Genomic DNA, 11,638 nt, shown 5'->3' with positions numbered 1-11,638 from the left:
ACCTGATCTCACAGAATGTTTTTTTCTCAAACTATATAAGGCTAGTACTTGTTTCGGTACCTTTTCAGTTTCTCAAAGGTGTTGGTAAGTTTACGCCCTCTCTAAAAATATATTGTTTACTATTTTTTTTGTAATTTTCATGTGAAAGGGACTAAATCAACAAAACGGCTAGGTCTAGGCCCACATTGGTGGAGGCAGAACAGAATTTATAACAATGCCGGGATGTCGAGACAAACACATTTGGCTTTTGGATGTATATTTACACACTGTACATAAAAATAGCAATACAGAAAAGAAATCAAGATCAAAATATTTTAAAATAAACTTGACTTTTTGTTGTACTTGTTTTAAAAGTTTTGCCAAGGAATAACTTTGATGGTATTCTCGGTTGAAAACAGCTTGTATCAGGTGTATATCCAAGAGCCAAAAGGTATTTCTCGAGGATGTCCCGTTCTATTAGACTAGGTTTTTTGGGGTGAGGGTCCAGAACTTCTTGCAAGCATATAAAACAAACGAGAAACATAAAATTACAAGACAATAGGTTGTCTTGTTTGTCACATGATTGATTCTCACATACACATCAAACGAGAAAGCAGGGGTGGACCCAAGAAAACCCAACATCCCCACATCGCTTTAAGAGCATGGTTAAGGTCTTCTTTGATTCATAGGGTAGGAATTTTATACGCGATTTAAACTTTTTTGCAACGTTTAGCCCGATCTGATCCGATCTGGGGCTAATCTGCTCCCAATATCCCAATTATGATACTTTTGTGTAATTTATTTACAAAAATTACATCGAGATCTATGAACCGTATAATTGTGCAACCATGGATGCTGACACGAGATGTCGAATCTTGTTTTTCGGGGAACCAAAATGTATGGGGCTACTACAGTCAGCTGGCCATTAGGCCAACTCTATCGCGCGACTCTATCCTATTCGCTCCCGTTCGTTTGGAGTAAAAGGGACAAATGAGACGGCCCAGCACGCGGGCGCAAACGGACAAATATTCGGATTCCGTCCGCTTTCGACCCATCCCCGGCCTAAACTTGCGCTCGGTTTGGGGTGAAACGGACACGCGCGGACGGCCTCGATGCACGCCCTTGTCCCCTCCGTGGCCCGCCTGTCGGGGACACTAGCAGTCCCTTCGCTCCCAACGCTTCACCCTCTCTCCCTGCCCCGCCCCGCCGCCGGCGCCGCCGCTATTCTTCGGCCGCCTCCTCACCGCGCAGCCTCCCGCCGTCCGTACCAAACCACGTCTCGACATGGCCGCCACCACGCCCGCACTTCCGCCGTAGTTTTGGTCGTCGATCGGAGGAGGTTTGGCCCTCGCCGTCCTTGCCGGTGGCAGAGGGGACACGACTGCCGGCGACGTACCACGGCGGCCGAGGCAGATTCCCACGAGAGCTCCAGAGCGGCCTGTAGCCGGCCGGCAACCACCCTGCTGTGTCGAGGTGATCATCGCGGCCTCTTCGCCACCACGAGCGCAAGGTGTTTGACCTTTTGCCAACAAAGGTATGGACAGTGGAGACGAGTTTTTCTACCATCACTTCCTTTGTTCATCGGACGATTCGTCGTCGGATGATGACGATCTTGTGGTGGCTGCACTAGTCGTTCACGACCATATTCAACGGCAGCTTCCTCGGTACAGGGGGTCAGTCCCTGGCCGTGCTCCCAACCTGAACCGCAACAGGGAGAGAGGCCACGCCCTGCTCTATGCAGATTACTTTGCCAACACCCCGCTCTTCAGGCCGGATAAATTTCGTCGCCGTTTTCGTATGGCCAGGCATGTGTTCAATCGTATCCGAGAGGGAGTGGTTGCTCATGACCCATACTTCGAGTGCAAGACGGATGCCCTTGGCAAGCTTGGATTCTCCTCCTACCAGAAATGCACCACGGCCATCCGCATGCTTGCATATGGAATTCCAGGCGATCTGGTGGATGAGTATGTGCGTATGAGTGAGACAACATGTCTGATGTCAATGTACAAGTTTTGCCAGGCTGTGATCGAGGTCTTTGGCCCAGAGTACTTGAGGCAGCCAACTGCCGCTGATACAGAGAGATTGTTGGCGACCAACGCAGCTAGAGGCTTTCCAGGTATGCTTGGCAGCATAGATTGTATGCACTCGGAGTGGAAGAACTGTCCATTTGCTTGGCAGGGCCAGTACAAGGGGCATGTTAACGGGTGCACTGTCATATTAGAAGCGGTGGCATCACAAGATCTTTGGATATGGCATTCTTTCTTCGGCATGGCAGGTTCTCACAATGATATGAACGTGCTGCAGCGTTCTCCAGTCTTCGCGAGGCTTGCAGAAGGCCACTCCCCACCTGTCAACTTTGAGATCAACGGCCACCATTACAACAAGGGATACTATCTAGCAGATGGTATATATCCTCAGTGGTCAACTTTTGTGAAGACAATCTCGAAACCCCAAGGTGAGAAGAGAAAGAGATTTGCCCAAATGCAAGAGAGTGTTAGAAAGGATGTGGAACGTGCTTTTGGTGTGCTTCAATCCCGGTGGGGTATCGTTCGAAACCCTGCACTGTCATGGGATGAAAGGAAGCTTTCGGAGGTGATAACTGCTTGTGTGATCATGCACAACATGATCGTCGAGGACGAGCGTGATGAGAGTATCTTCGACCAAGGATTTGATTATCAAGGTGAAAATATTGAGCCCCTGCACCAAGACCCGGCCACATTTGAACAGTTTGCCCAATTCCACCGTGAGATGCGTGATTGGCACACTCATGTGAATCTTTAAAATGACTTGGTTGAGCACGTGTGGGATCACGTTGGCAACCAATAGATGTATTTGTCCATTTTATGTTCAGTCAAGACAATTTCGATTTGGTTGTAAAACTATTTTATTAAAGACAATTTCAATTGGGTTGTAAAACTATTTTAATTTTCAGACAAATATTTGAGTTCGAAACTAGTTGTAATGCAAATTTGGGCAATTCTTGGCCCTGACGGACAGGATGGGGCAAAAGGATGCGGCCGCGCGCTGGGCGCACGGCCACCGCATCCCAGAACAGGCCCGGATACAACCCCAAATCCCTACCCAAAAAGACAAAAACAAAACAAAACGGACGTCCGTTTGGGATCGCGCGGTGGAGTTGGCCTTACCACCGTGTCTCCGCGACGTACCTGCAAATACAGTGCCAGCCAAGTACGCAACATAGCTGGTAGTACGTACGTGAGACGATCACGTGGGGGATGGATTGATGGGCTGTATTGCTACGACTCTAGCTTGTAGTCCACCCTATACAAGTAGTATACCGTAGAGACTGGAGGTTTGGGTTGTGAGATCCGCGGCGCGCGGGTACAGAGTGGAGGATGCATGTTTGCGTGAACTGCACTTGAAACCATTGGGATAACATACAATACTCCGGCGGGCGACTGAATAATCTACTCCGGTAGAGTACACGAGACACCCTTGGATTGGCAAAGATTGGCTCTGATTACCAGGCCACACGTTACCATCACACCACTACGACACTTTCCGCACAAATCCATCATCGATCCCGTGCAGTATTATATGCCAAAGTTTTATACGTTTTCTACCACACATCTGTTAGGGCGAGACGGATACGCACAGGGCACACAGGCTAGGGCAGACGGCAGGCATCACAATTGGCAGACTGATGCCATCACAATTGTGAAGGATGATAAACCCATCTTATCTCATTTGTCTCAAAAACCAACAAGGCTACAAAGGCCAGAGCCCAGAGGTAGAATGATTGTACTCCATAAATAAGGCTAGAAAATACTGTACTACGTACTCCGGTAGGGGATGTTCCAAGTGACACTCTCCATGTCTGGATATAGTACAGTACTACTGTATTTTTCAGTACTGGGGGTACTTGATTACTCTTCGATCTTAAGCAAGTGCACTTGTTTAACCAGCTAGGGGTAGCTCGGTAGGTTGGTTAGTACCAGTACGTACTCCGTCATCCCGGTCCGTATATCGGTTGCACTGAAGTGAACTAGTACCTACAGGCTACAGTAGCCTATCATTCCTTGCTTTTTCCGAGGGAGATCACGAGAGTGCAATCAGCAAAGTAGCCTACTAAGTTAATCTTCCCGAGATAAAATCTTGAGCACCGCTGGCACGAGCGAGATTGCTACCACCGGCAGGTAAAAAAACATTTCTAGGGTTGTACTCCTACCAGTAAGCAAGCAATGGGCGATGCACTGATGCACACATGCCAGCCAGCCGGCGGCAGAATAGTAGGACACACACATCATACCAGCAGGGTTGGCATTTCTTGAGAGGTGGAGTAATTAGCAGGAATCATCAGCAAGAAGGCGGGCATATAGTAGTGAGATAATGTGCTGTCGGGTGTCTTTATGCTGCATCTCGATGGCGCCTTGCGAGACACATAACACATGCTTGTTGTTATTAACCATAATGTAGTATCAAGTTTTTCCTTAGTCAAAAACCATATATAGTCCTAAAGAAACTATATATACTCTATCATGTTTTTCCTTAGTCGAAACTATATATATATATATATATATATATATATATATATATATATATATATATATATCAATTTGTATGGCTTATTGGCCCTGCACACGGCACGTGGCACTCACTTGATTCATGGGGCACGCTTAGATTGTCATCTTAATCATTGTTAATTATACAAGACAAAGATCGACAGCCACAGTGAGTGAACCTGTAGCGCGCAATTAAATAGCAAGGATACCATTTTTTATTTTGCATCTTGCGATGAACTGATATGAAGAGGAAGTCTGATAGTTTTTTCTTTCATTTGATATACCATGAATTGCATTCATATGCTTCCATTTTGGACTCGGCGGCGGCCTCTGGCGGGAAATAAGGCACGTGAACGGATACACGGAGATGGCAAACGGGCTCGCCGGTGATGGCGTGGCGGTTTCAGGTGGGAAATGCACGTGTAGGGTCTAGAATGGCCTAACTAGATGCGCGGCGGTAGCTGGAAGAGAAGGAGCTCGAGCGCTGATGTTGGCTCTCATATTCATAGTTGACAACATGGCCAAATGATGGCCAACACATCGAATGGATGTTTCATATGAGTCTCCCCTCCGTTATTGCCAGCATTGAGACTCACAAAAGAAAAGATGGGTCAAATGAGGTGAAAACTTGGTGGCAAACGCACAGGGCTTCTGCCCAATTTATTTGCAATCGTTAGTGCACAACCACAATTTCAAAAGAAAAGTGGCGGGCATCAAATATCAAGTTGGATATTGGCCAGACCTAATTTCCACATAAAAAATGAGTTGAACCCAATTGCAAAGGAAGAACTCAAGGGCACTCTACAAATCTACATCATCGTTCATTCGTCTTAAGCGCGAATGAGAAATTACTCACCTAACGACCATTTTTTTTGAAAAGGGGCGCTTTATTACTTAAAGGATTTAAGCATTACACTCGGCCTCTGCATAATTAAGATGCACACAGCCAAATAAGATTCTCTCACATAAAATAAAAATAAAGAGGCGAATTACAACGAAACATGTAGAGTCCGAATAACGCCTAATGTGGAGGGGGGCCAATCCTTAGATCATGCTGCCACCCATGTTGGGTAAAAGTATCCCTCGCCGTAGCCTCCAATCGTGTACACACCTCCGTAAACAAGTCTCGATTCTCCACGCGTTGTAAAGAGGACCATAAATGAAGAGTCCTGGTACATCTGTAGATAACCTGCAACAGAGAAGTACTTTTATCGTTAAAAACCTTATCATTTCTACATAGCCAAAGCGACCAAATAACGGCAAGCGCTCCCACCCTGAGAAGAGTTCTAAACCTGTGATCAATCCCATGTAACCAATTGCCAAATACATTAGCAACACTACAGGGAGGATACAAGCCAGAAGCTATTTGGATGACTGACCATATAGAACGAGCCAATTTGCATTGGAAGAATAAATGTTTTATTGTCTCCCCATGGTGACAAAATACACATTGCGGGCTTCCACGCCAGTTCCTCTTAATAAGGTTATCTTTAGTAAGAATGACTCCGTGACGAAGATACCATGCAAAGATTTTATTCTTAAGAGGTATCTTCATATTTCAGATTTTCTTGTTATTAACAACTAGCACATCGGATTGGATTAATGCTCTATACATAGAATCCACTGAGAATTGTCCATTTCCATGGAGGTTCCATCGGAATACATCAGACCCATGTGACAATTGCACCGTGGACAACCGTTGGAGCAGGATATTCCACGAATGGAGTCTGGGTCCAATTAAGTCTCTTCTGAACATCACATTTGGCGGAAATGATTCCATTACCGTGGCGATAGTATCACCTTTGTGGCGCACAATGTTGTATAGAGCCGAATATTGTTCCCGGAGTGTGGCATTTCCTAGCCACTTGTCCTCCCAGAATCTAATTTCCGAGCCGTCCTTAATTGAGAAGGATCCATAGCAGAAGAAATATTTCTTCGTAGCCATTAGACCTGCCCAAAAGTGGGAATCCCCAGGCTTCCAATATACTTGGGATACCGCCTTGGAACCCACATATTTCCTCCTTAGGAGGGTTTGCCATACACCATCTTCTGTTAGTAATTTAAACAACCATTTGCCGAGGAGGGCCCTATTCTTAACCTCAAGGTCATGAATGCCCAATCCGCCTTGGTCTTTGGGACGGCAAACCACACTCCATTTAGCCAGTCGATATTTCTTTCTCTCGCTATCTCCTTGCCAAAAAAATCTTGATCGGAAGTAATCCAATCTATGTAAAACTCCTTTCGGTAACTGGAAGAAGGAAATCATATATAGTACCATATTACTAAGTACTGAATTTATGAGGACCAATCTTCCACCCAGAGACATCAATTTACCTTTCCAACTGCTAAGTCTTTTTTGCAGTCTCTCCTCAACGTGTTTCCATTCAGCATTTGTGAGTCTCCGATAATGTATCGGTATCCCCAAATATGTGATCGGAAACTGACCCAACCCGCATCCGAACAGTTCAGCGTACAGGTGGGCCTCGTCTTGAGCCTCGCCGAAGAAAAACAATTCACTTTTATGAAAATTGATCTTTAGACCCGAGAGTTGCTCGAATGCTGATAAAATCAGTTTCAGATTTCTTGCTTTCTCGAGGTCATGATCCATGAAGAGAATCGTATCATCAGCATATTGAAGTATAGAGAGACCACCATCAACTAGATGATTTACTACCCCATCAATTTGGCCATCAACCTTGGTACGCTCAATCATGACCGCTAGCATATCCGCCACTATATTGAATAGCATGGGCGATATCGAGTCACCCTGTCGCAATCCCTTCTTCGTTTGGAAATAGTGTCCAACGTCATCATTGACCTTAATGGCAACACTACCTCCAGAAACGAAGCTATGGATCATCGCGCGCCACTCTGCAGAAAATCCTTTCATTCTGAGAATCTGTTGGAGAAAAGGCCACTTGACTTTGTCATAAGCCTTTTCAAAGTCTATTTTGAGTACCACCCCATTTAACTTTTTCCGGTGTAATTCATGGACTATTTCATGAAGGATAACAACTCCATCTAGGATGTGTCTGCCTTGCATAAAAGCTGTCTGTGAAGGCCGAACCACATGTTCAGCAACCGAATTCAGCCTAATAGTCGCAACCTTCGTGAATATTTTAAAACTAACATTAAGGAGGCAAATAGGTCTATATTGTTGTATCCTTTCTGCCTCATTAACCTTAGGTAATAAAATAATCTCACCGAAGTTTAAGCGAAACAATTCTAGTTGGCCAGCATGTAGGTCGGTAAACAAAAGTAGGAGATCCGGTTTGATGACTTGCCAGAATTTCTGATAGAACTCAGCGGGAAAACCATCCGGACCCGGGGCTTTGTTATGCTCCATTAGGAAAACCGCCTTTCTAATTTCCTCCTCGGAGTATGGGGCTGTTAGAAGGTTGTTTTCCTCATCAGAGACCTGAGGGATGTCATCTGTTCGGGTCTCATCCATCGAGAAGTTTCCTTCCTCTGGGGCTCCGAACAGATTTTTATAATAATTAGTGATATAAGATTTAAGTTGCTCATGCCCCTCAATCACTCCCTCATCCTGTTGTAGGGAATGAATAATTTTCTTCCGGTGTCTGCCATTGGCGACTCCATGGAAATATCTAGTATTCGAATCACCTTTCAGGATAAATTGAGAGTTAGAATGTTGGTATCATTTGAGTTCCTCTTCACGCAGCATGTTAACTATCTGTGCATTCGACTGATTCTTGATCTCGATTTCATGCTCAGATAGAGGTCTAACCTCTGCTAAAGCTTCTAATTCATCAATGATATGATTTTTGCAGAAGACAACACAAGTGAAATGGGGCCAATGGCACATAGAAGAATGTATTGAGCTGACCGTAGCCACCACACACTGGTGTTTACTAGGCTTAGTTAGCAAGTGAGTGATGTTTATGTCAATGCAAACACAAACGAAAAACACATTGGTGTTTATTGCTATGGTGAGAATTTGTATCGCTACAATGAGAAACGAGAACCACTACCACATAGAATAGTAGTACAAATACGATAACATATGCACACTATCTAGATGAAGAATTCGCGAATGCAACTCGCAAAACAAAGTTCATGAAATTTCCAGAAAGGTAAACATATGAAACACAATGGACCTTTGTTGATATCTTATTGAGACGACCATATATGGAAACATCAAAGTGCTACACACTCAATGATGTGTTTATTTTAGTCCATGAGCTAGTTTTGACATTAGCTCATGCGCTCTTAAGATGACTCTTCTTCGCTGGTAGGAGAACTATGGAAGATACTTTGACTGAATTTAGGAGCGAATACTCCCAGCTCCTCTTCCCTGCTAAATTTGAGGCTTCGAGCTTCTGTCCTAGAGATGCCGTATGCATTGGCGATGACATCAACGGGCAAGGCGCCGAGGATTGAGCTCTTTCCCGCGATGTGACTAACCATGGAGTTCGCATTAGTCTTGAATTCAATGTACTTGCTTCCATCACGTTGTGCCTTCTTCATAACAACATAGTTCTGTGGTATGATTAATAGTTGCCCCGGGCTAAGAAGGCCATTGTACACATTTCGACCATGGTCATTGACAACCTGAACCCAGATATGTCCTTGGATCATGTACATCACACTATGAGCATTAATGTTCCATAATGGTGAAATAATGGCATTCTGCGATCATAAATTATGTAAGGTATAACGTTAGAATTTCATTGTGAAGCTTTGAATATAAAAGAGTATGAAAAAACACAATATCATAATTACCTGATAGAGATGTACTCTTGTAGCACTCATTTGCACGATGTTAAGGATGGGGAACGTTTGGGTGTTGAGACGGGTTATTGTACCGGCACGCGGGTTGTATATGTCAGCACGACTGGGATCGTCGATGTTCACACTTAGCTTATGATCACAAAAGTTCTCCTCCAAACCATTCCAATCACCATAAGTTGATTGTGATGCATGAGATTGCCCTGCACGAGGTTGACATCCCGGATATGGCCTTGCCTGAGATTGTTCTTCTTGAGATTGCCCTTCCTGCCCTTCTTCAGGTTGGTCTCCTTGATAGTGTTTTGCCTGAGACTGCCCCATTTGAGGTTGCTCTCCCTGAATGTGCTTTCCCTGAGACTGCCCCGTTTGAGGTTGCTCTCCCTGAGACTGCCCCATTTGAGGTTGCTCTTCCTGAGAGTGTTTTGCCTGAGATTGCCCTTCCTCATATTGAGTGTGTGGGTAGGATTCTGGCTCTCGTTGTTGTGTAAAAACAGGCTTCAGAAATTTAAGGGTATGATTCACATGAATTATGTCATCATTTTGACTTTGAAGCCTTTGCGCTATTTTTCCACTTGTACCCAAGGCCTCAGCAAGCAATCGAACATCGAAACCACTGAATATGTTTTGACTAGAGTGAAGTTGCGAACTCCTATAGTTGCCAGCGAACAAAAATTCCTACAAGATTGATCAAGAAGAGAAATTAAACAACATGTCACTTTGTAAACTACATTAAATACAACAGGTTAGTTGAATAGACTTATTGACCCCACATAGATTTGTCTCAAAGATCATTTGTTACCTTATGCCTAGGCTCAAGTTGATTAGCATAGTTGTTTACGTCGAAAACATAGATAGCCACAATTGGCGCATCACCGTCATTGTAGAACCAATGTACAATGCCTGCCGGTAGTGCAATGACATCTCCTTGTCTGAAACGGTGAACTTTTTGGTGCTCATCTTTGAACTTTTGGCTTTGGCTTTGACCCTGTACGGATTGTGCTTGCCCATATTTTTGAAACTGCTTTTGGAATGTCTCTGGGCATCCAGGAAAAGACAATCCGGCGAAACCACTTCCTGGGTGACAACATATCTGCATGTTAGTATTAGAAACTTATTGACAAATAAAATACTAAAAATAGTAACCTTTATCTCAAGAAACTATTAGTAATATGAAATGGGAGTAGGGCGTTTTGGTGACCGAGCTCCATGGAGCCCTTTATTTTTGAAAAATTCAAAATTCAAACTTTTTGACTTCAAAAAATTCTGAAAATAAATATGTAACTATACACGGATGAAATGCATGTGTGTGTAAAAATTCAAGATGAAATACTTCGAAATGCGACCTATAGAAAAAAGACAAATTTCTGGACTTTGAGGATGAATAGTAACATGTGTTAAAAGGCCTCAGATTTGTCTTTTTTGCACAGCCTTCATTTCAACGTATTTCGTCCTAAAAATTTACACACATGTGTGTTATGCCTCCATGTATATCTGTATTTTTTTCAGATTTTTTTGAATTGTAAAAATATGAATTTTCATGATTTTTGTGTTTTTCAAAAACCGGCCTCCATGGAGGCCGAGCTCCAAAAGGCATTTTCGATGAAATGGTAACTATATTAATTAAATTACTACACAAACCTTGGATGATGTAGACTAATCCGTGAGTGTTGTGGTATCGCGGTAACAAATAACCACGAGGTTCGATTACACGGCGGATGACAAATACACCAGCACAACGAAATTGCTCATTTTCCTCATCAAAATACTCAGTCAGGCCTGCTTGTGACCTCACTTGACGAAGTGGTGTAGATGCTTGAAGCCTATTGAATGTACACTCTCTGAAACCCCCTTGGCGAGAGCTTTGCCATGGGTTAAAGCTCATGCCAAACAGTTGTGCCATGGAGCTATGGCACAAGAGCAAAATGCAAAAGTAAAAAGAGAGCGAAGCGAAACCAGTGGCTGCCATAGCTGTTTGAAGAGGAGAGAGAAGTTTTCTTGATGTTAGCGTTGGGAGATGTGTGTGGCTTTTATAGCCAAACAAAATCTACCTAGAACTTATGTAGAGACAAGATTTGTTAAGATAAATATGTAGAACATATGATAATTTCGACAATTGGAAAGTTGAGTGGCTCTAATCAACTCTCATGAGTTAAAGTTATATATGACTGCACGCAAACATAGAAAATCCTTTCTGTGTTGACTTTAACGATCATCTACATCATTATTTCTAGAAAGGTTTTCGTACACGTTGGTTAAGTGTTTCTTTTTCACGTAACTTACAAACTTCTCAAACATATCTGTACCAACTTCTGTCTAGTGCTCGCTTTTATGCTTGTTTGTTTACTGCACCGCTAACTGAAAACATCACTTTAGTTGCTGCATAACAA

General features: G+C 43.7%; 1 protein-coding gene across 1 annotated transcript; it reads right to left on the bottom strand.

Annotated features, from left to right (window-relative positions):
• Positions 1-8,605: 8,605 nt before the first annotated feature.
• On the bottom strand, positions 8,606-11,262 carry LOC125546112 (glutelin type-B 2-like). The gene is made up of 4 exons (XM_087546809.1): positions 10,890-11,262; positions 10,051-10,325; positions 9,246-9,926; positions 8,606-9,152 (listed from the first exon to the last, which is right to left on the bottom strand). Exons 1-4 carry the CDS (start codon positions 11,215-11,217, stop codon positions 8,733-8,735), a joined length of 1,704 nt encoding a protein of 567 aa, XP_087402935.1. The 5' UTR covers positions 11,218-11,262; the 3' UTR covers positions 8,606-8,732.
• Positions 11,263-11,638: the final 376 nt, after the last annotated feature.

This window comes from Triticum urartu, chromosome 1A (genome assembly GCF_056163025.1).
Source record: "Triticum urartu cultivar PI428250 chromosome 1A, HENAU_Tu73, whole genome shotgun sequence".
Taxonomy (NCBI): Eukaryota; Viridiplantae; Streptophyta; class Magnoliopsida; order Poales; family Poaceae; genus Triticum; species Triticum urartu.
This window is presented reverse-complemented; position numbering and strand designations above follow the sequence as displayed.

Bases quoted from the DNA above. Each gene is read 5' to 3' on its own strand.
- LOC125546112 (XM_087546809.1), bottom strand. From the start codon at position 11,217: ATGGCAGCCACTGGTTTCGCTTCGCTCTCTTTTTACTTTTGCATTTTG. The intron at 10,326-10,889 runs GTTTGTGTAGTA...GTTGTCACCCAG, and splicing joins ATTAGTCTACATCATCCAAG to GAAGTGGTTTCGCCGGATTG. The intron at 9,927-10,050 runs GTAACAAATGAT...TCAATCTTGTAG, and splicing joins AACTTGAGCCTAGGCATAAG to GAATTTTTGTTCGCTGGCAA.